Genomic DNA, 25,194 nt, shown 5'->3' with positions numbered 1-25,194 from the left:
GAGCAGGGAAGGTTAGCTGAGACAAGGACAACTCAGAACACAGCAAAACCAAACCCGTGAAATAAAACCCACACAGGAAACACTGCTTCAAAATTTCTATATTATTTACTTTTAAGCAACAATCCAGCTTTGTGAAATTACAACACACACTTTAAAGGATGAGATTTTCACCTCATGGTCAAGCACCAGCATGATCATGCACAGCATTGAGTCAGTTGTAAAAAAAATGCCCTGTAATTCTTATTTATATGATCCACTCCACTTTTACTGAATAAAGTCTGAATCAGCCCCTTCCCAGCACTAGGCCAGGTGGCTCTGGTCATCAGCCCTCTATTTGGCACAGACCCTGTGTCATAGTAGTCCAGTATCAAGACTTATTTTGTTTTTAAAGGCAGCATGGTGTACATTAACCACTTAATGATTTATATGGCACAGCAGGGCTCAAGGCATTTACCACATGCAGTCAATGAAGCCTTTTAGATACCTAAATCCCACATGTGGAGGAAGGGACTGCTCTTGCTGATTGTTTGCTGGCCTGGTTAACCAGGATTCTAGACCCTTGTAAAGCTAAGGGGTTCTAAAAAAAAATCTCAGTACAAAAACCCTCTAAGCACACTTAGAACCAAGCTACTCTCCTTTGAATTACATTACAATACTTCATAAAGCTTTCCCTCGAGTCTATCACTAGAAAACACTCATGTCACTTCCAGTAGATCTGGGGGAAACACAGGACAGAAGTGGAAAAAAACCCTTAATTTCAAAAAAAGATGGAGTACATAAAGTGCTTCTTTTTAATGAAAGAAATTTGAGATGTACAGTCAGGCTCAAGTTGTGCAGTTCACAAGCATGGGGGAAAGAAAACAGACACAAGTTCAAAACAGTCAGGAAGGGAAAGGTTTAACCGAGCACTAGGCTGGACTTGCCACCGGGTGGATTTCTCCTGGAGGGTGCAGGTGCTGGTGCTACTGGGCTAGGAACAGGTGCAGCAGGCAGGGACTTTTCTTCACTCTGACCTGGGGCAGCTTCTACATCAGCCTCAGTGTTTTCTAGAAGAAAAGAAGCTTTTAAAGTGTTTGATGTGGATGATGAGAGCCAGATGTTTGGCTGGCTCAGACGGAAGCTCAGCTCCTGTCAGATTTGTCCGTGGGTACAGACACACTCCAATGCTGTCTCCCACTGGCAGGGCAGACTCAGCCCTCAGAAGTGTTTCTCAGATTAAATCTGAGGCCTTACAGCTCAGTCTCAGGCCTTCAGCAAGAGCCACATTCAGCAGCTGCTATTAGGGGACACCAGCAATTCATTTCTTTTAATGACAAGCAGCTTAAGGCTTCTACATATAATCAGACAGTGTTGTGACTGTGGCATTGTCACTCAGGTCTGAGCAGGTGCTGGGAGCCACAGCAGCACCAAGAGCTCAAACTCAGCACCAAGAGCTCAAACTGCATCCCCAGTTTCCTAACTGGAGGGAAAAGGATCTGACACACTTCTGAGGCTTCACACAGGACACACCAGGGAACAGCCATGCATGGGGAGGCTCTGATTGTACACTCCCTGGAGAGCACATGATTATTTTAAATCCTTCTGAGCAAACCACAAGTAAAGAAAGGGCACAGAAGGAATTCTTCACAGGAAGCACTTTAGATACTGGAGCAAACAACTAAGTATCTGTACTGTTGACAATTGAGTACAGCATCTCACATTTTTACAGATTAGCATGACCAGTTCTGAGCCAAAGGCCCAAATCAGCACCAAGCAGCCCCTGACATTGGTGGTGAAGATGAACCTCACCTGTTTTCAACAGACCCCTTTGCTTCCTCTCATCATCACTAATTCTGGGTTGGGAGAATGCAAAGAACTGCTGCCCTGAAGCTTAAGCTTCATGATTTAGCAGATCTTGATTGATTTTCCTCCCCCAGCCTTCTTTTCAAACGGAACAGGCACAACTATTCCAATCTCCCCTCACTGAGCAGCCACTGCACCCCCCTTCACCTTCCCTGTGACCTCCACTACAACCCCCTGCACTTCATGCATCAAAGACTGTACACAAAATTCAAGATATGGAGCTATTACCATTGTTTACAGGAAAAAGTAAGTAATTTTCCATCCTCTCCCTGATGACATTCAGTACATTGCTGGCACCTCCAAACATCTCAAAGAATTTCAAGGGGAAGGACTCAAGGCAGATCCTGGGAGCACCACAGCACAGAGCTGAACACAAGGCTGCCATGGTTTAGTTTTTGGGGGGTTCCCCCCCTCACCCCCCAGATTCATTACTTTACACTTGCTTACACAGGGATTATCCTGCCTTTATACCTGCCTGCCTCATTTAGATGAGTCCTTCTGGCAGTGAGATTTTCCCACCATCAGCACAATTTGACTACTTGAAAAGGTAATATCACCAACAAAACTGGAGACTTCACTGCTCATTACCTGTTCCAGGTCACAGACAAAGGCACTGAATAAAACCAACTCCACCATCATCTCCCATAGCTCATTTTTCCAACCTGAAAGGTAATTACTAAGTCCTACCCTTTGTCCTATTCTTCCTACCCCCAGCAGCAGCTTTCCTCACATCCTGTGTCAACTCAGTTCATTTTTTTTCAATGCAAAATGTTATCAGAAACACCAAAACCCAGCTTTTGCCCACTGAACTCCCCCTATATCCATGCTTATAATAATCTCAAAGAACTCCAGCATCTGAGCACAGTCCCCATGCTATCAGGAATAATCTCCACCAGAGATCCTCTGCTGTGTTCATTAACTGTTTGTTTCAGCTGTGCTGGGTTAACACCACATTTTAAGCCTGAAGCTCCTGTAGCTGCTGTGTCAGCAAGGGCTGCATGTCCCTGCCTGGGGACAGTCCCAGCACTGTGCAGGGTCCAGGCTCCACCTTCCTGTGGGTCATGTACACTCAGGCACTGCCTGATTCTCCTTAGCTGCTCCCATTCATGCAGCTCACACTGCCCCTGAATCACAAAAGAAACAAGAATTACCAGCACAGGAGGCTTTGGGGGAAGTTTCTGTAGCTCCTTGTGTAGCTGATAAACGTTAGCACTTCCCACATAATCAAGCTAACTTTGCCAACCTGATGAGTGAAGTGGTAAAACCAACAGGATCAGATAAAATATTAAAGCTCCTCCCTTCTCAGAAAAGGTCTAATTCCTGAAACAGCTCCCTGCAGAGTGCACTGCAAGCCACTGAGAACTCTGATGCCCAGAAAAGAACTACAGCTCCCAAAGAGGAAACAAGAGCCCTGCTGCAAAATAAATCGTTTTTTTACCCTAGACAGGCTTGATTAATAAATATACACATCCCACCTGACACACACTTGGGGTTTTATAATCATTTACATACAGAAAATAATTTCCACATTCAAAAGATTAAACATTTTTTAATTACAGAAACCTACTAAGAATCTGATTGTGCTGTGAACTTGTCAGCAGACAGCTTTTGCTTGGAGGTGTTCATTGTTCCTTTCCCAACCCCACAGACAGCCCTACAAGGCCAGTACCAAGTCCCAGGTGTGCCAGTGGGATGTTCAGCAGCCTAGGTCTGCCATCCCCACAGCAGGAAAATCCAGGGGAGGAGGGACAGCCAGATCAGAGAGACTGGGCTCCACTGAACTACAATACCCAAAGCAATCAATGGTAGGAATTAATTTAAAAATCCATCAGGATGTTCAGGTATCTGCCACAGACACCATTTCCAGGAGGCATTAATTCCTACTCCTTCCTAAGTACCATTAGTGAAAGTTTAACATTCAAACCTTTGCCTGCCATGTTTATTTCATCTTGGCCACCTTCAAAAATTTAATTTTCAGTCATGGCCACAAGAAGAAACAATCCCAGTTACCTTCCATTACACTTGCTTTTTAACCACCTCCCAGCATAGCTTCACCTGACCCTTGATAAGAACTTCCCTCACTGTCACTTGCCAGAAACAAACTAAAAGACAAATACAACACCTGTGAGAATGTGAACTTATTAAACAAGTCAGGAATACCACTTTGCACTCTGAATTTCAGCCAGCTGTCCTGATCCCAAGCAGCCCTGTTTCATTTCTGCTTCCTGGCACCTCAGCCATTCTCACCTCCCTGTTGTTTGTGGGATTTCCTTTGCCCTGTGGGGAGCTGGTTTAAACAAACACCAGGAAAAGCAGCAGAGCCCTCAGAGCAGTTTTCTTCTATTAGCAAACCACATCCTCCTACTCAAGGCATAAACACTGGATGCCTACAGTGCTAATTAAGATCAGACAGACATGGGAAAGAAATCCTAGAGCCTGTACAGTTGGATTAGAAGCAGCCTGCAACACTTATTTTAGGCACAGAGGTAGTGGAAATGTTCTGGAAAAGCTCTCCCCCCTCCCAGCAAGTGTCTTTTCAGGACATGGAGGTGCTAATGGCCCCAGGGATGTCCCACCACTCTAAGGTGTTGACAGTAGCACTTGGAAAGCAGCAGTCAACACACGAATTCCTGTCATCAGGAAGTCAGATATTCCTAAAGTGAATCTTGCAAAGGAGGCATTTCCAGCCTCAGAGCTAGAAAAAGCACTTCAAGGGGAAATGCCTGTTTACAGGAGATTTGCAGTATGCAGATCAACTTCCTTGGCAAAAATCAGCATTAAAAAAGCAACAGGAAGTCAAGAGCTGGTTAATACAGACACTTGGAGAAGCAGTAGCTGGGTTTGATTCTTCCTGTGAATGTGGAGTTTGCTGTCTCAGAAGACAAAGGGAAGAAGGAAACTGCTAAACTAAAGTCAATTATGTTGACTGTCCTATTTAATTATAAGCAACTCTAACAGCAGTGTGGCCTTTCAATCACTGAACTCTTTGCAGGAGTCTCCACCTTACCTTCCAGTACTCAGACAAATCTTGGCACCGACAGCTGCTAGCAAAACAAACCAACAGGACAGTTCTCCTTTTTAGCCTGGTGAGCAACAGCATTCCACATTTCCCTCCATGCCCACACTCCAGTGAAGCAGCTGGTCACTTTGGTGATTTGATGGGTTCCAGGGACAACCCCAGGCTGCCTCTCTCCTAATAAATGACCATTTATAGATCCTACATCTTCTTCTACTGCAAAGCCACCTGCAACAGGCTTTTACTAGAGGAGTCCAAGGAAGTTACTCACCAAAAATGTCACCACCAACATCTCCTCCCTAGAAAAGAGAGAGGAACATGTTACATCTCATGTTTCATAAAGCATTTTCCTATTCCATGGAGTGGGTACTCCTCCATGGTGTGACCATGGTGTCTGGGCACACTGCTCTATGTGGCACCACATTCTGAGCCACAGGCTCAGGGAGGCACTTCTGGAGCAGCAACAGGCTCCAAGAGACAGATCCCAGCAGGCTGAGGGACAGATCCCAACAGGATCTGAGGGACAGATCCCCACAGGATCCCAGGGACAGATCCCAACAGGCTCCCAGGGACAGATCCCAACAGGCTCCGAGGGACAGATCCCAACAGGCTCCGAGGGACAGATCCCAACAGGCTCTGAGGCACAGATCCCAGCAGGATCCCAGGGACAGATCCCAACAGGCTCTGAGGGACAGATCCCAACAGGCTCCGAGGGACAGATCCCAGCAGGCTCTGAGGCACAGATCCCAGCAGGATCCCAGGGACAGATCCCAGCAGGATCCCAGGGACAGATCCCAGCAGGATCCCAGGGACAGATCCCAGAGTGGCACAGTGGGCTCTGCACTCATAATTCTGCAGATTGAAATTGTGGATTTGTAAGCACCATTTCTTAAAGATTGACTTATAATTTAACCAGTTCTTCATTTGCCTACTTCTAGAAGTTGAAACAGATATTGGAGTAATCCTGATGACACGTGGCACATTTGTTACTCCCACAGTGAAGGACAGAGGTGGGTAAGAACACTTTATTGTACAGAGCATCCCAAATCAAGCACCATTGACAGGATCCAGAATATTCCCACTGCCCAGCAGGAAGGGCAAAAAAATTACCCTGACAGCAACAAGCAAGAGTGGAGGAGCATTGTCTGCTTTCTATTGAGCAACTCTTTGCATTTATCTGTTGGCAAGGCCAAGAGCATTTGTTCTTTCCAGGGTATTTAACCTCATTTGTGAAACACAAATCAGCTTTTTTTTTCCCTGATGAAGTTTCCTTCACTACATAAACTGTTCAACATTCTTTACATGCTGAATCTGTTTGCAGGCTGCAGCTTGACACAAAGATATGGAGTCTCCCAGCAGCAGCCAAGGCTCTCCAATGGCATCAGATTTATCAACTTCCATAGATTTAACATTGCTAATTAAGCAGTGAAACTGCAGAAATCGGGATTAAAAAAAAAGCACAGAAACTGACACAAATCTATCACCTTAAGTCTCCGGCTGTTTGCACCTGAATTACTGCATAAAAGTAAACTATTCCACATGGGAAGAATCTGTTTGCAAAGCTAACCACAGTATTTAAAACAATTTAGAAATAATTAGACTAAACAGTTAAATTTAAAGCTGAAAATATACCACAGAAAATAAATGCGTTTATATTTGAAACAAGAGTTGCTAAATTGAAACAAGACATTTTTTGTAACAAAGAACAGTTTTGTGACTTCAAGCTACAACTAGTAACAAAAATGGGTTGTGATGCTTGATATGAATTACCAAAATAAAACCTCAGATAAAAGGTGTCTGCTACAATGTTTCAGATAATTATTTATCTACCCAGTTCTTTTCAGAAAATCCAAGGCTGGAGAGTTTTAAACAAGATTTATTTTCTCCACTCTGTTCATGCAAATACAGGCTATTCTACATTCCTAGGGATCTAAGTTCAGACAAATTACTGGTTTTTTACTGAATTTACTGTGTTTCAAAATAACCCTGATTTCCCCATTAAATATAATTACACATCTAGCAAATTTTACTTAACACCACTAACACGATAAATTATGCTCCATATTGCTACTAGGTAAAGAGTTTATATAGAAAATAACACACCTGATGGTAGTATTAAAACAAAAAAAGCACTAAAACTACTGAGGTAAGAATTTGCTGGGATGTGAACCCAGGTTTGTTGTCAGACCCACACAGAGTCTGCTGCAGTAGCTGTCGTTTGTGAGATGTTTAAACCCACAATCACACACAGAGCTGAAATTAGATTTCACATCACTTCATTACTGTCTCAGCAATGAGATGAGTTAAGAGCTCTACAAAGTGGTCCTTGTGAAAAATCCAGCCCTTCCTTTCTCAGCATACTGGAAGAGTATCAGATGGAAAGGGGAACCCTCATGAAAAAAACAAATTTGAGAGAAAGGATTCAAATCCTACAATGCTTCCAACTGTGTGAACATCCGTGATAAATCAATCCCACACAGAGTGTGAATTGTCCATTATCAGGCTCTTTTGTAGTCAAGTACTGACCTTGGGATCTACGAAGTCTCCACAGTTTGCCTCAGTTGAGTTTGTTCTTTGTGGTCCAGAGGATTCACAGCTGTCTCTGGTTTCACCTGGCTTAGCCCCTACAACCAGAGATTGAGTCTAATCAGGTTGCAAGATAAACTTAATGTGAAAGCAGATCATAAATAGTCACAGGTTTGGGTACTTTGGGAGAGGCTTTTCTTTGAAATTAGGGCTCTACCATTCTAAAAAGTCCTGGTTCTTTAGATAATACCTCACAAATTGTCTTACAGCAGCACCCCATGCAGGGAGAGTGTCGTTTAAACAGATTGAGTTTGGGGTCCCAAGGCCACCCAGACTGGCAGTGCTCTGCAGAAAGGGAAGCTTAAATCCAGCTGTGAGAACACGAGGCTAAATTGCCTCTGAATAGCCAGGACCAAGCAGCACTACTCCAAACAGTAAGACACAAGTCCACTTGTGTGACTGAACTTGGAGAAACTGCATCCAAAATACACTTCTCTGCTTGCAACATGCCTAGTACTTGCATAAAATAAACCCTTCTGGAAGAAATTAATGAGAAATAAACAATTCTCTGCAACAGACATCATTTATAACCCCAAAGTACCAAGCAGGAAGGGAACTCTGGTTTCCACGCCAGCCACCAGCAGCATCAGGCTGAGCCACAAAATGAATCAATCCCCAGCAGCAGACGTAGAAACAAAGCACTGCAGCCTCACCTGCTTTAGCCCAGGAAGGGGGGTTCTCCTCAGGAGTTCCAAAGATGCTGGATGCCATTTTGTTCCTCCTCACGGGCTGTTCTTGGGGCTCATCAAAGCCCAGGGAGAAGTTGGAGCCGCCGCCGGGAGGACGCAGCACTCTGTGGAGAGAGGCAGCTTCACACCCTGTGCCAGCCCCAGCTGCACTCCCAGCACATCACTCCAACCATCCAGGTAAGCTCCCGCCAGAATTCCAGCCTGGCACTGTATCTCCACTGCTCTTCAGTGGCACTTACAAAAATAAAATGCTCTCATGCTCTACTTGTGCCCTTGTTCCATCCAGTATCATGCCAAGGGCTGCTCCCACCACTCTGAGCCAAATAAAAAATAAAAATAACTATGTGGGCATGTCAAATTCCAGCTTTTTTAAGAGTACCCTGGGAAGGTTCATTTTTAATCATCAAACTGGCTGCACAGCAAAGACTGAAGCTTGAACCAAAGGACTGGCTGCATCACTGATGGCTGGGTGCTGCAGCCTTTATTTAGATTTGTTTCCTCAGGAAAAAATCCTCAAGTCTGCAGCATGCTGCTGGTCTAGAAGTAAAAGTTGAAATTAAACAGCTTGGAGTTGACTATTATTAGGAGAGACACGTGTACAAAGCTCCAGATATGTAACCTAAATCTAACAATCTGCTCTTAGACACAAAAGAAGCCTGCTCAGTACTTCAAGAGCTTGATTGCAGTCTGCTTTCCAACCTGCAGAACCCAACCAAAATGAACAGGTGCAGCAAAATAAATCTTGAAACGTAAACTCCTCCTGATCTTATTTTCATAAGCAGGAGATATTTTGTTAGCTGGAGAAGCCAGACAAAAGCCAGGAGAACAAAACTGTGTGTGAGAACTTTCAAAACTCCCAGAGAGATGTGAGGACACCAACAGAACCTGGGGCTTCTTGGGCTTTCAAGGCCTCCAATACTCCAAAATGAACACCAGGACAAACTAAGGATGGTGCACTCCTTCTTCTTAACAAATAATTTAATAAATCAAAGTTAGAACATGAAACAGTACCCAGCTTGTTAATGCTCCAAACCTGGGAATTCAACACAAAGAGCGTGGTCCAATTGTACAACTCAGATCTTGGGAGAATTTGTGCATGTTACATTCCAGCTGCAACACAAAAACGCTTCTCCAGCCTACAGAGCTCAAACATCCCAACAGCAAGGGAGATTCCTAAAGGTGTGTGATGTGGATATTTACTGTTACATAACCAGAAAAATACTTTTCCTAATAAAATTCTTTTTCTAAGAATTACTAATGCTCAGCTGCTAATGGGAGGATCCCAGCAGACTGGAGAGTATGTTTTATTGTGACTTGTTTTGTCTCCTTTCTGAATCAAGATGCTGTGTAATGGTCTTGAATCACTCCTTTATCTTTTTTCTCTCTGAGGAAACGTATAGAAGGTTTATTTTCGTAGTTATAGCTGTTGCAGTCACTAATCTGAAGAACAGTCTGTTCAAAGCAGGGCTTGTTCCCAAACCTTAGATCCCCTCTTTTTACCACAGCAGTGAAACCAGTACTCTCTTAAGGGCACAACAGTTTGCACTGACAGACTCAATGACATTAACAGAATAGGCAACTGAAGGGGGAAAAAATATCCATCACTCAAACTGTTAAAAATGAATAATCAATCCCTTTTAACAATCTCAGGTAAAAGCTGACAGATTTTATTAAAAGCCTCTCACAGCCTCGAAATGCTGTAATCTGCTTTATGAAAGCCATGTTAAACACTTCAAGCAATGAAATGCTGTTAAAATTCCACCTGATTCCCAGTGATGTCCACCGAAAATCCACCTACGCTCCAGGGAGAGCTCTGGCCAAAGGCTTGGAAACAAGCTCTGTAAAGATTTTTTTTTCGCTTTAAAAAGCACCCTGGAACGCCAAAAGGGAACAGGAAGCATCCGCTTTGTCAGGCCAAAACCTTACTGAAAAAAGCCACGATAGCGTGGAAAACGACACGATCCTCTCCAGCTGTGACTGCCGAGACCGCGGGTGCCCGACCCAGCGCGGTGCATCTCCTCCACACCAACCTGCCAAGTTTTCTTTGTTTGCAGACAGGCTCCGCTTCGCCTCCGCCCCTTCCAGCCGCGGGTCGCCCCCGGGAGCGGGGCCGCGGCCCGAGGGAACGGGCGGCCCCGGCCCCGAGCACCGGCAGCTCGCGGACCGAACGGGAATGAACCCCCCCGGCAGCGCGGCGGGCAGGGGGGCCGGGCAGCGCAGACAATGGAGCCCGCCCGGCCCCACCCAGCCCGCGGCGGCTTCGCGGGGCCGAGGGGCGCGGGGGCCGCGGCGATGGGGGGAGACAGGCGGGCGGAGGGGCGCGGTGCCCCCCGCCCCCGCGCCGTGGCTGCGCGGCGAGGCGGGGAGTCGCCTCCCTTCTTTGTTCGGCGGCGGCGGCGGGGCCGCACCGAGCGGCCCGGGCGGGTCTCGGCAGCTCCCGCACCTTCCTCCCCTGGGCACGGCGCGGCCCCGGGATGCCCCCGCAGCCCACCCGGGTGGGCGCGGCCGCCCCCGCCTCCGGCCAGCCCGCCCGGGAGAGGCCGGGCGGAACCGCATGCCCACAGCCCCGGCCCGGCCGCAGCCCCCGCCCCGGCACCGCTCCGGACATGCCGTCCCCGGGACCCCCAGCCCCACAGCCCTCTGGGTCCAGCGGCCCTCGAGGCCCCCGCAGACCTGGAGCTGTTCCTTCCATTGGGGTCCATGCCCGAGAACGTGGCCGTGGTGGTCATGGCGGAGGGATCGGAGCCAGGCAAGGGCTCTGTACAGTGACGGTCCCGCGGACAGAGCTACTCCTGCCCACAGCCCCGGCCACTACCGGTGACAACTGCGGCCGCCGCCCGCACCGCCCCAACCTTTATACACACCGCAAGCCCTGCCCACCCTCGGCCTTCTCATTGGGCGGTTCAAACGCAGTCGCGAGGTCTTATTGGGCAGCGCCCTGCCATTCTCCCACTTGCCCCGCCTCTCTGTCTATTCCGAGGCGCCTTGCCTCACCGCTAAAAGCCCGTTGGTGAAGCACTACGTCTGCTCTGCGGTGATTGGCTATGGGCGGTGGCACCTGCTGCTGGTGATTGGCGAAAAAGCTGTCACTCACCCCCGGCGAGCTGTGATTGGCTCAGCCGCACCTGAGGCCAGACAAAAGTTCCCGCGGCGCTGCCCCTGTGACGGGCCCCGGGAGGGGCCGGGCCGGGCCGGGCGGTGTGGGCGGTGGGAGGTGCGGCTGTCCCGGCTGTCCCGTCGCTGCCTCCGCGACCTCCGCCTGGCTCCTGTCCCCACAGACACCGCCCAGGACACGCTACCGAAGCGGCCGTCACCAAACCCACCCCTGGCACCCCCCTGGCCGCGGAAGGCCCGGCTCCCTCACACCCATTGCCGTGCCCGACCCGCACAAGCCCCGCAGGTGCCTCAGAGGTGTCATGGAGCAGCTCCAAGGATGAACCGCACCGAGGCCATGGCGGTGCGGGACGGGCTGGCACAAGGCTGTGGTGGCTTCAGATGTTGGATCTGACAAGGGCTGGGACACAGCCCAGGGCCTGCAGGACCACAGGCCTGGTGGGGAATGCCAACACCTCAAAAATCATGGCGGAATAAAATAATTTGCAATTTATTATTTTGGATTATTGCATGAAAATTGAGTTCCAGCACGGCTAGTGCAGCTGGAGTACAAGGCCCAGCAATGCTGCTCACAAGGCCGCACATTTTGGGTCGTGCATCTCCCTCCAGCCCCAGCACAAAACTCACAGGACAGGCTTTAAACCACCACGTGTTGGCTGCTGACCCATCTGCCACATCCTTTGATTTGGTGACTGGGGGCTCCCTGAAACTCCCACAGACACAGATGCCTCCCTGATCACCTTTTACTCCAAAACCATCATCAGCAATATTATTTCAATGAGCACTTGCATAAAGGAGGAAGAAAGGGGAAAGAAAATCCATCTTTTCCAGCTACCCCCTCCCAGTTTCCACTAATAACAGCCATTAATACCCCCAAAACATTTTCTAGAGAAAAGTATTTTTTTTCTTGGTCTGGAGAACACAAGGATTGTGTTACATCTCTCTATGCATAACATGAGTCATCCAGCATCTGAATTAAACACCAGCCTTAATATTAACACAGATCATGAAAGATAAGAACTGTTAAATGTACACAAACAGGACCAGTGTATTATTTTTTCTAATCTAGGATTCATTTTGAAAAATCCTGTTTTGTTTTTTTGGGTTTTTTTAAGCTCCAACCACTATTTAGATCCCCAGGGAATTCTCTGTTGCATCACATTTTTTTAGAGATAGATTAAAGGGAAATTTTAAGTAACATGACACAGTTGTTTTAATTCTATTATCCCTTAGGCTTGGGCATTAAGAAGTCAAATGATACGTGCACACAGGTAAACATCTGCTCTCTCAGGAAACTTGCACAAGTATTTTGTCATCTAAATGCTTCTTATTCAAAGCCACAGGATTTTACTCTTTAATTTGTACCCCTGAGACACACACAGAGCCACTTTTAAAAGTCGGGATGAAGAAAAACCCGTTCCCTATGACACAGCCAGTTTTCACACGGAGCTTTAGAATTCTAAACCTTAAGCGTTTCCAAGGGGCCCCACTGATCTCTCACAGGCCTGGCTGCAGGGTGGACCTTAAATAAAAGCTGCTTTTCTGATTATTCATCCATTACAAGATGGATAGTTTATGGAGATGGCTACGAAAACTGGGCTTACAGTCCATCACAGGATGATGACACTTGACCAGAACAATTCTCAGCAGCTGTCTGGAAGACTCAGACACCAAACAATTCCACCTGTTGTTAAAATTCCACCAGCGAGGAATGCACAATGCATTGTGCATTCTGGAACTCTGAACAAGACTCCAGGAAATGCAAGGGTTAGGCAAGGAGAGATACCATTGGTCTGAGAAAAACCTCAGCTTGGTCATCCTTCTGTGACCAAGGGTTTCTTCATGCCAGTCTCTGCTGCTTATGGCTGTCACAGAGAGAATCCCTTTATTCCAAGCACAAAAAAAAAGAGGGTTTGACTCATTTTTTTCTTGCCCCATTTCATTCACAGCTGAAGTGCCAGCTAATAAACAAACCTTGCCACAGCTGGATTTGCCCCTGTCAGATTTTTTTGCATCTGGAGCGATGCATGGAGGTTCAGTGGAATGTGGAACCTTACAGGTCCAATGGTTTGTCCCACAGAACTGATGCTGTTGTTTGCAAGAGTTGTAAAAGTTGCTCTGGTACCCAACAGCCTGTCACTGTTTGGGATGGGGAATTGCCCAGACTCCCCTCAGAGCTCTGAACAACACAAAAAGCAGAGTGGCCAACTCATGCTGCTGTTCTTGTCTGGACATCCAACACCACCAAACCTGGTCATGCACTCCAAGTGTTCCTCCTTACTGGGAAAAGGCAGGGATTGCTGGAAGGGGGTCAGTGTCCCAGTCTTGTTTTGTTTCAGTTTTCTTAAACAGTGAAGTTTTCTTATTCAAATGATCCTTCAAGAGCCCTTGCAGGCATTAGAAATGCTTTGATGGGATCCATGTACTGGGTGCTGAAAGGGGGAGATCTAAGCCACCAAAACCAGCACAAAACTCACCACAAAGGGTAACTCTTTTGCATCCATGTTTCCCTGAATATTCCTTTCCAAAGGAGAAACTATTTGCTAGTTGGCCTTCCACCACCTTAGCCTTTCCCCAGTACTCCAAAATCATCCTCATATAGGGATTGTTTAAACCTACAGCTCTTCCCACAGTCCCTGTTCCCACTGCAGCTCCTCACTGACTCACACACATCCCTTGTCCTTCTCCAGCACCAGTGACCTTCCCTTCTGGGATCTCTGCTGACAGCCAGCACAGCACAGCACAGCACAGCACCACCCGCCCCACCTCACCCTCCCATGCAAACTGAAATCCTTCCAGGACAAGGGAAAACTCTTCCCTTAAAGGGACTTCAACCATTCCATAAACACCGGGTGGGGCTCCCAACACCTCCATGTTACAGTAAGATCACCTTCCCATGCTGCTAGGGAAGAAACCAGGAAACCCCTGGAATTAAGCATCTTGGAGGTCAATCAAAACAGAGAATAGGGATCAAAATTCCATCTTCCATTTATCCTCACACTCCTACATCCTAATCACCCAGGAGAAGTGCTGTACCACCAATTCCTTCTGCCACTAAGTCCTAAAAAAGCAAGACAAACTAAAGTATTGATTATTCCCTATCAAAACACATTGTCTGGAAACTCATTACAGGCAGAATGAAGAAACCTCAATAAACCAGAGAATTAAAAGCATTAATTACGCTGGTAATATAATTAATAATAATCCAAGTTATGTAAATGCTTTTAGATTCATACTCCACAAGAGTCCATCACAGCAGCTGACACACACATACTGAGAAGAGGCCACTACCTAAAATTCTAAGAAAAATACTTGGATTTATTGTTCACGTGATGACCAAGGAGGTATCTTTTCATCTTTAGCTTTCAAAACAAATTGCTGTTCCTTAGAAATTCAATTACTTCCAGCTGGCTGAAGCCTAGGAAGGCTCCTCTCTTTCAGCCAGTCACATTATGCCTTTTCATTACTGTTGCAGTAAGAGACACAATAGAACCAGCATCCACCAGGCAAATGACAGCACTTACATTACACTGACTCGGAAGTAATGAAGTGAAGGTACTAGAAAGGAAAATTCCTGCTGGAAAACCAACTTGCTTTGACCTTAACCCTTGCAGAGATGCTGTCTCTGTTCTGATATTCAGTATGATCTTGAAGCAGCAATTATCTTAGTGTTACTTCAGGGATTTTTCTTTTGTTAAAAACACCTCCATATGCCAGCACAAGAATCTCTCTCATGTTACCACTTGGAGTATTTCCTTACAGTCCTGGCAGCCTGGTAGATTCCATGTCAGAGCAGCCTTGCACTCCTCATCTTCTTTTGAATCAGCACCTCAGGCCAGTTACCACTGACCCCACAGGAGCCCCCTGGGGTGCCTGTGATCCCCACTGTGCAGACAAACAAAGGCATTGATTTTCAGGTGTCAACTGCCCAAACCAGCTGTGATTTTCATCTGTCCTTATCTCTCCTGCACATGAATAAAAATGCCTTACTTAAGGCACCTGACAGAATTTTAGTAACCTATTTTTAAATAACTGGTCATGTTCACAACTCATTTGAGAGACTAAAACCCCAGCACAGGCTGAAGGGGTCCAGCCATCCACCAGAACTCACCAGAGAACTGGAAACAATTATAACTTACTCCATCCTTTTTCATTTAAAAACCATGGGAGAAATATTAACTAAATTGCATGGCAATCACTTTAGAACACATTATTTGAAAATTGTGAGCAATAATGTAATTTTCCCAGGCTCTTGAAAGATCCCAGCTGTTTAATAAAACATGAAAAACTTACCTCCCAACTAGCCTGACAAGACCTTTTTGCCCAGTTTTCCTTTATCCTCCAACAAGTGGACTTCCAGAAGTCCAGGTGGCTACCTGTGTAAACCTAGGAACTGCCACAAACCAAGCCAAGCAGCAAAGTAAATTGATTCAATTTGTCAATTGATTCAATTACCAAATAAGTTGATTCAAATTGTCCACATCCTTGTACTCCATACCACTTCCAAATCATCATCCCTAGCAGCAGCTTCCCTAAGAGGTTGTCACAGTAAAACCACAGAGGGTTCCAGCAATCAGGAATCCACAGGTAAATCTGTAGCATCACAGGAGCAGTACAGACAAAAACAAGTTCTGACATAAAGAGAGTATTTGCAAGACCATGCAAAAAGAGAGCTAATTTTCTTTTTTTTTTTAAAGGACTGTATTTCTGCATTACTGTTACACCAACGTGTTATATATCAGAACCAGAATCAGAAACCAGCCAACATTAGTTTGCTACACTAATGGAAATTCAACATTTGAGGCTGCTGAGGAACTAAGTCACTGAAGTTGAGATGTTTTTGTGATCACATTAAAAAAACAATAAACTACATCAGAAAAGACTATTTAACACTTTTTGGCTGGAGTCACCACCTAACATAACACCATTCAGCATTGTTAGAGGAATCATTTCAGGAACATAAGCAAGCCCAGGTAACAGCAAAAAGATGAAAAGTGGAATGTAGGTGAATGCTGCACATAAGTTCATGAGAGATGAAGTAACACTCGACTAATTCAGGAAATGAAGACATTGTTTTTAAAAGCTCTTCAGTACCTGTCACTTGACTTCTGTTGCCTCAGGAAATAAAAAGTACAAGGCAAGATAGAACAGGGAGCTGTGAGCTTCACAATCTTAAGTTGAGCTGAAAAAAAATTGTATTTAAGGAGACCTCACCCTTTCTTCAGAAACTAAAGCAAGTCCAAACACCTTTTTTGGCCAAACAAGATAAAGACAGCTTTCTCCTGGGAAAAGTCTTGGCATGACATCAAGTTGAAAGAATTTTATACACTGATATCAGAAGTTTAGCCAGCTTAAAAGCCAGAGATTCTAAAGCCAAAGAGCAATGTATTTCACATGTAACTTAGGGAAGATGGTGAAATATATTCCCCCACCACCCTCTTCTTTTCTTCGAAGTAGTTTTATAGGCCTTTTAGACTTGGATATGTAAACATTTGTTCACAGGAAGGAATTTCAATCCTACAAAACACCACAGAAGTCTACAAGATGCATCCCACAATGAGAAGTAATCTGCTTGACAGTAGTATTTCCTTGAATTAAAACAAAGGTACACAGTAGATTACATTCTTCAGCTACAGACTTGAATGCAACTGCAAAAACAGATGTTAATTTTCTCTGTATCTCCATTAGATGGAACTAACGTAGCATCAAATGTGTTATTTCTGACAGATGACAAATAGATCACAACTCATCAGCTAAATGCACACACCCATCATTCTGCCACAAAACTTTCAGCTCAAGCAGGCACAGGCCCCACGTGTAACAATCACTCCTTGAATTAACTGCTACAAAAACTACCACCAAAGAGTGGCCTCTTCTCAGAAATTTATACCTAAAAAGGCATTAACTTACTATAAAATATTGGAACATTCCTACGACATCAGAGAATGCTGTGGGGCTGTGGGTTTGACAGGTATATAATCTCCCATGAATGTCCATTGATTTCACTCCAACCTCTAAACTTCCCCCAAAAAGTTCCCCAAGAACTCAAGAATTGTGGAAAAGATTTGTGAAAAACACCACCACCACTGTATCTTCCTTCAATACTTCCAGCCTCTTTCCCTTTTCCAAGCAAAGCAGCAGAGTGGGGTAAAGCAGAGCTTGGAATCTCCACCACCATAGCTAAATACACCCAAAAACAGAACTCAATTTTTTATTTTTGCTTTACATTTCCAAGCAGCTCCCATTTGATACCATGGTAAACTGAACGGTTAATGAAATTATTTGCTCTCTTTAACTTGATGTTTACATCAATAAGCATTCAAATACAGAGTCTTAAAGAAACTACTGTAACAACAATATTGATGCTTCTAATAAAGACTGACAAGAAGAGCTCAACCCAAAGGCATTACTAAGTAGTTCAGTATTTTGCAGTTTGCCTAATCAAACAGTTTTGGCTTAGCAGAACATTCACAAAAAAATCAAAATAAATCAAAATAAGAGAAAACTGACTTCTATTTCCAGTTCAACTGCTGACTGACAGACCTCAAGGAAGCCTTTCCTTTTTAACCAGTCTTCTGCCTATACAGGGGGGGATTATGCTTACTTACCACAGAGAAAGCTGAGATTTGAGAAGCATAAAGTGCTGCAGAGAAAGAAATACAGCTGCTGAGTACTATTATCTCACAGAAAAAGAAAGAAAACTGGTTATTTTAAACAAGAAGTTTATTTAAACAACAAGACGTTTTACTTGAAGGGAAAACTATCTAGGACTTTTTTTTCTTTTTTTTTTTTTAAAGAGTAATTTACCCCTACTTAGACAGAGATTGCTCTACATGTAACAGCTACGTACAAAAAAGTTATAAAATTGCCCTTGGTTTTACAATGATAAAAGAAAAACATTGAAATTATCCAATCAAACAAGGTATGCAAGGTTTTTGTTTTTGAACAGTGAGAGCAAAATAACTTACTGGAATATAAAGATAACTCGGCTTATTCTGTGATTCTGTAAAAGTAGAAGGAGCATGCCACTAACGGAGAGAGGGGCATTTTCACAGAACCAGTTTGTTTTCCCACCCCATCTCCATTAAATGTTGATCAAAACATACCATTGGCCATTTAGTTAAAAAAAAATATGCATTATGCCTGTGCACATCACCAGTTACTTTATGTACAATAAAAGGAATAAGAAAAAAAAATCAGAGAGAAGAGAGAAAACTATACTGCAGTAGTCAGGATGTGGCTGAACCAAGTCTCATTTTTCTAATTGTGAAGTGTCGCCTGTGGGAGCACAGTTCTGGAGAGGAAAGTAGCAGGTTCTTTTTTGTGTGTTTGTTTTAGTAAACTCCTCCTGTTTGCTGCTGGAACACATCAATTGTATCTTCATCCTCCATTTCCAACTACAGCAGAAAAAAAGGAAAAAGGCCTTTCAACTCTTCTCACATCTCTACAGCAGCCTCACAGTTTCTGACTTTATGTTTACTTTTTATGCAACTTAAGCAGAGAAGCCCCACTCCCCTCCACCACCACCCTTTTGTACATTAAAGAAAACTCACTAAACTCAAAAGCAAAGAAACTGCACAGAAAAAAAAATGCCAACTGGTAACTGTTGACCTAGAATGAATTCTAGTACTAACTTCAGGGTACACTGTGTGACTCCTAAGAAACAGATTTATAACATTTGATTTCTGTTGCCTGCTTTGCCATTGCACCTTTGTTCTCCTATTTACTCCCTCAGTTTACCTTAAAACATTGCCACAATTCCAGTTGGCTGCTGCTGCTCAAATGGCTACAGCAATGGAGAAGCAGACTGGAATTAAAGCCTCTGCCCAAGCAGGCAGTAAAACCAAGGATCAGCAAGCACAAAAAAATTAAAAACACTTGGCATGTAACCATATAACAACTGTCAGTGAAGAACAATACTTCCTTAAAATAATTCTTTTTTCACCCTAAGTTTTACAGTTGATATTCCTGGGATGTTAATGACACCTACTGACAAAATCTGTACCAAAACTGGAGCTGCTATAACTAATTCAAGTAATATTTCTAAACAGACTCAGTTGCCGCTCAGGAAATCAAACTGGTCTATGCCATTTACCACAGCTATAACAGACTGGCCTAAAATTCAGCAAAACATGGATGGAAAAGAAAAATCATCCTGTTGCCTCAATTATCAGTATTGCAAATTAAAAAGTTACATAGATTGGGGCCACAAGAAGCACAGTCTTTGAAGCAACAGCTTGGAAAATTCAGAACTGAAAACTAAAGTCTGTTATTTCATTACAAGTGGTTCTGAACAGCAGATAAAACTAACACTTGGTGAGGCTGATTAAACACAGCTCTGTGGAGCAGGGCAGAAAAATGCTCCAGGGTCACAGGGAACCATTCTGTTCTTGGAATGGCCTTCATTCAAACACTTAGAGACAACCCAAACTTCACCATATTCATTAATTCCATGCTACTGAAACGCTAGAGATCACAAACAACAGAAATTACTTTTGTATTACAAATGCAAGCTTGCAAACAGGATCTCTCTGATAACATCCTGGCAGGCTTTTATATAAAAAATAAAGCCACTGCTTCAAGAAAAACTCAATTCTTAACTTACCATCCTTATCTCACAGCCATGAATCAACAAAGTGAAAGTTTTACAGGACTCACCATCTGCACACTGTACTTAATTTTTCTGTTTTATTATTACAGTGATACAGATTTATTATTCAAAACACCACAAGTCCTGGATTCCATTTCTAATTATCCTAAAGTAGTTACACCAAAATAATGGTAAAAAAGATCCAGTTCTATCAGTAATATACACATTTACAAAAGTATTTGATAGGAAACAGAAGCATCAACTCTTGCAGCAAATTTCAAATAGTTCTTCAGCCTTGCTTGTGCTGTTTACCTGTGCAGGTGTGTCTGTTTCATTAATTGGCTGCCCATCGAACCGGAATCTGATTTGCCTCATTGACAACCCCTGGACAAAGAGAAACAACACAAAGGGAAATAAACCTGGTGTAAAAGTTCTCAGTAGTTTACTCTTCAACTTGTTACTGAATTGCAGCACCATCATTAAAAGCCACCAGAGATTCCATGCTTCCCTCATGCTCTGACTTTTAGGCATTTCACTCCAAATCCCTGCAATCTGTTTTGTATTAAATACTGCATTGTGTCCAACAACTCCTGAGAAGCAACAGTGCCCCCACTGACTAAGTTAAAATAAAGCCATTTCCAAACACCCCAAGGCCAGCAGGTTTACTGTGCTTTTGAGTTATTCACTTAAAAACTAGGTGCAACATTCTAGGTAATAAATGTCCAACAATGACACTCAACACTCCTTTCTGGTCTTCTCCAAAAACAAAGGTATTCTAAAATATTTCTTCCAGAAATGCAACAACAAAATTAGCCTGCAGCAGCAAAGAGTAAAAAATGGGAACTTTTTAACCTCCAATTCCTATTATAAAGAAATCAATGTATCAAGTTTTTCCATGCACAGATGGAAAAAATAAAGGAATTTTCTACTTCCAGAAATTAGCCAGTATTTTGGATAAGCATTTCTACCACACAACACTCATTTTACCGACCTCTTCCATCCCTAAAAGAATATCTCTCATCCTCACCTGAGCCAACAGACTGAAAAATGTAACTTGGGAGTAACAACCAACCTCTCCTACTGATAACATCAGCTCCAAAATCACCAGTGAGTTTTCCAAGGTATTTTACAGCACCACACATTCTGCAAGGGCAGGTCAGTGACATTTGGGGATACAAACTTCCTTTCCAGTTCTATCCATTCTCCCCAGAGTATCTACCCAAGAGCCCAATCTGGTTTTGAAGGCAATCCAATGGATTGCAGGGTCGTGCTTTGGCATCTCTGAGTTAGAAGAGAAGCCTCCATTCAGCCTGGCAAGAGCGGATGTCACACACAACGGAAAACAATGTAGTAATTATTTCTGAGGAGTAGATTTGTCAGAAAAAATAATTTAATAAATGTGAGTAAACTTCTTTTATTAACTTTATGGTTCACAGCAAAATGCCTTCTCCAGAATAATCAAGACACTGCAGCATTTGCTCAGAACATCATCTGGTCTAAGGAAGTGTGTGGCTCAGCCTCATGGCAGCAACACATTTCTGCACAGCAACATTTGGTTTGAGCCCTTTGCTCTGACATTGTGTTTCTTGAAACATGTATTTCCTATTCCCCGAGTCTTGTTTTTTTCCAGGTTCTTAACAACTTTATGAGCTAAATAAATGTTAGCTGAAAACATACTGAAAAACTGTCCTTTGGTGAGCTTAGTGTCCACAAAACATGAAGTATGGTCCATGGATGATTTTTTCACCACTTAATCACAAATAGTCTTGATCTTCTCAACAGATCACTCAAATTTAGTTACTTCCATTTTAGATCTACTACACACAACACATGATTATCATCCTTTATAGCTGCTAAGTTCTCTATCACCTCCCCAAAATTAAAGATTTAAGTTGGGGTGTACCTAGTTAGGTAAATAAATACATGAATAAAATCTAAGTTTTACAGACATGCAAAACAAATTTTTTTTTGTTCAAAACGATGCAGCAAAATTTCACAAGTAAGCACCTAAAGACAAATCCACATCCACAAAAATATTCTTTGGATACTTACTAGCTTAAAACTAAGATCAGAAAAAATGTCTCCCATTCTCAAGATTTACTGATGTTTGTCCTCCAGTTGATATCTGGGGTTTTTTGGTGGTTTTTTTTTTCTGGTTTTGGTTTTGTTTTTCTTTAAGCAGAGTAAACATTTTGGCAATCTAAGACAATATGGAATATTACTTTTGCTTGCTTCAAAGTAACTAAGAATGAATGATACTTCAAAATTTTTTTATGCCAGGACTTTATAGACAACCAATCCTCAAATTCCCTGAAAGACAGATATAACTGCACTCTATGACTGGAAAAAGCAACACAGTGATTTGCAAAATAGAACAAGAGTTTATATGACTGAGGTAGGAAAAACAAACTCACAGCTTCCAACATTCACTAATTTCTCCACAGAACACTCATACAAGAACACATTCACACGTTCAGCAAGAGCTAATTTTTCCTGTCTTTACTTTTATTCAGTTGTGGCACAGGGCAAACCAAAGAGGTTTTACCACTGTCTATGTGAATCACAGGGGTTTTTCCTGGTGATGAAATAGCTGCACCAATATCTTATACTGACTTTATTATATGTAATAGTACCCTTGAATATTTATGTTTAAAAAATTAAAAATTCACTAATTCTGAACACTTTTGTAGAGGTAGAACTTTCTGAAGGCAGATAGTCACTAAAAAATATCATGGATAACAGAGACAAAATTTCCCTAATCGGGAGCTTCAGAAGGAAGAGCTCCATAGCTCTACTCAAACAGGTGTTTTTAAAACTTGCAATAGCTGCCTGCAGCCTCACAGACTGTGAGCCTCACTGTGGCTGCAGCTGCCACCACATCAGCAAATACATGGGATGTGTGTGTCTCTCAGAAGATTCATTTGTCAGCCAGGACACAAGAGAAAAAACAAAGCTCATCATTAAATGCACAAGCTCCTTCTCAAGGTATCTTCTCATCTCAGTACAATTAAGCTAATAAATCAGAAGCCAATGACCAGTCCAAGAAGTCACTCAGAGCTATAAAAATCCCTGATTATCACTTAACTCTCTCTCCCCTAAGTTCATCCCAAATCCACCCTTTCCACACGAACATTTCTGAGCATTAGAGCAGCAGTTACCTCCCAGAAGCCTCCACCTATAAACACAGATTTCATAAATGACAACAGATCTTTATTTCACCCATTTCCTGCCACAACCCTCTCAGCCCACCCTGTAACAGAGCTCAAGGACAGCACTTCACAGCACAATTAGTTTCTGTTCCATCTCTATCATTTTGCATATTTACTCAAGTTTTAAGACTTCAAATGTTTTCCTCTATCCCTGTGGAGAGCAGCTCTCCCCCAGACACCGTTCTCCTGAGATCATACCTGTCGTTCACAATAGGCTTTCATTAGTTTACTAAGTGGTGTGTGCCTCTTAATCTTAAACTGCACCACAGACCCATCTTGCCCTGCCACCTTCAGATTAATGTGGTCATTGTTTTCAGTCTTCACTCCTTCCTGTGGAGGAAATAAAAGAAAAAAAAATAACCAACACTTTTTAAAAAAGGTATGAAACAAGAACTTAACATTTTACCAAAGTGCAACAGGTTCTTGAAAAGGAGGAAATAAAGATATTAAAGCTGTTTACTGACTTGAAACCTTGAATTAGGGAATAAAGGTCAGCACTTTTCAGTTGAAAATTTAAAGGACAAAAGACACCAAAAAAATCTGATATTAGCTGTCATTCTGCAGACTGGAAATTTAGCAATGAAGAATTACCACCAGGCCAGGCATTCAAAACACATAAAAAAAAAGTTATTTCTATCAAAAGCACAACAATATGCAACACCAGTGCTCCCACTGAATGGAATTAAGTTACCTGTGTTATAACTATGATTTGTTATAGCTGATTTGTGCTATAACTGTGCTCCCAACCAGCAGCAAGGCTCTTTCTCATTGCACCTCAAACTTTTTCCTACCGTTTGATGTCCTTATTAAAAAAAACTTTGCAGATACTTTAAAGGGCCATGTTTCAAACGGTGATAAAACCTGAAACGGGCCAGGTCTTCTCCTTTAGAAAATGTTTAAAAAAACTCCACATCAAGCAGGCCGACCCTGCCGGAGCGGAAAACTGCGGAGGATCAACTTCCAGCTCCGTCCCTCGTGTTCGGGTCGGGCCTCAGGGCAGAGGGCCGGGGATCGGGGCTGTCCCGCCCCGGGGCTCTCCGGCACCCCCAGTTCCAGCTTTGTTTTCGCTCCTTGCCGGGAGCCGGGTCCCGCCATGTGTCAGCCCGCGCGCGGCCCCGCGCCCTCCGCCACTTCGAACTCGGTTTGAAAATAGTGTGGGGGAGGGAAAAAAAAGGAAGGAAGGGTGAGGGGAGGGAAAAAAAAAAAAAAAGGCCAACGGAGGAAAAAAAAAAAACGGGAAAAAAAAAAAAAGCCAACCCCCCGGCGGCGGCCTCTGTTAATTCCTGCCGTGCGGAGCGGAGCCCCCGCGCCTCCCCCCGGCCCCGAGCGGGGCCAGAGGCGGCACAAAGGGGCCGGAGCCGTGCGGGGACCGTGAGGGCAGCGGCTGCCGAGGCAGCCGGCGGGGATGCTGCGGCCACGGAGGAGGAGGAGGAGGAGGAAGGCAGCAGCAACCGCCTCCAGACCTGCCTCTCTCCCCGCGGAGGGCGGGAAGGCGGCCCGGGCTCGCTCCCCCTCTCCCCGGGGATCCCCCGCCCGCCCCGGGAGCCGCGGCCTCGGCCCCCCCCACACGCGCAGGAAAATGGCGCGCAAAGGCGGCGCGGGGGCTGCGGGCCGGGGCCGCCGCCTGAGGGGCCGAGCGCGGCGGCGGGAGCTGCGGAGCGCGCCGGCCTCACCTTGGGCTTCTCGTCGGCCATGGCGAGTCGGCGATGCGGGGGGCGGCTCGGAGCGCGCACAAAGGGGGGCAGAGCCGGCCGAGCGCGGCGGAGAGAGGGAGAGAGAGGGACACAGAGAGAGGGGAAGGCGGGGGGGCCGGGAGCGCGCACGCACGGGGCAAGGCGCGGCCCCGCGGCTGTGCGTGCGCGCACCCGCCGCGCTCTCCCCCCCCCCGGGCGCGTTCCCGCCGCCCATTGGGCCCCGGCGCGCGGGGGAGTGGGCGGAGCCAGGCCCGGGCGGGGGGTGAGGCAGGAGGGGGGGGAAGGGGCGGTGGAGGGAGCGCGCGCGCGCCCCGCGGCCGTTACATAACGCGGCGGCGGCGGCGGGAGGGGCGCGCGCGCGCCGCGCCGCGCCGCGCCCGCGCGCTGCGTGCGCGCGCCCCTGCCCCGCCCGCGCGGCGGGCATTGTCCTTCGCAAAATGGCCGCCGGGCCGCC

At 44.9% G+C, this 25,194-nt stretch overlaps 2 protein-coding genes across 2 annotated transcripts; both read right to left on the bottom strand.

The window, feature by feature from the left end:
* Positions 1-80: 80 nt before the first annotated feature.
* JPT1 (Jupiter microtubule associated homolog 1) lies at positions 81-10,974 on the bottom strand. Its single transcript, XM_030961994.1, has 5 exons — positions 10,807-10,974; positions 8,098-8,237; positions 7,385-7,482; positions 5,130-5,157; positions 81-1,046 (listed from the first exon to the last, which is right to left on the bottom strand). Exons 1-5 carry the CDS (start codon positions 10,860-10,862, stop codon positions 898-900), a joined length of 471 nt encoding a protein of 156 aa, XP_030817854.1. The 5' UTR covers positions 10,863-10,974; the 3' UTR covers positions 81-897.
* Positions 10,975-17,952: 6,978 nt separating this feature from the next.
* SUMO2 (small ubiquitin like modifier 2) lies at positions 17,953-24,910 on the bottom strand. The gene is made up of 4 exons (XM_030962065.1): positions 24,720-24,910; positions 23,245-23,376; positions 20,150-20,221; positions 17,953-18,644 (listed from the first exon to the last, which is right to left on the bottom strand). Exons 1-4 carry the CDS (start codon positions 24,738-24,740, stop codon positions 18,582-18,584), a joined length of 288 nt encoding a protein of 95 aa, XP_030817925.1. The 5' UTR covers positions 24,741-24,910; the 3' UTR covers positions 17,953-18,581.
* Positions 24,911-25,194: the final 284 nt, after the last annotated feature.

The sequence above is a fragment of the Camarhynchus parvulus genome, chromosome 18 (assembly GCF_901933205.1).
Source record: "Camarhynchus parvulus chromosome 18, STF_HiC, whole genome shotgun sequence".
Lineage (NCBI taxonomy): Eukaryota > Metazoa > Chordata > Aves > Passeriformes > Thraupidae > Camarhynchus > Camarhynchus parvulus.
The sequence above is the reverse complement of the archived record's forward strand: the minus strand, read 5'-3'. Positions and strand labels throughout refer to the sequence as shown.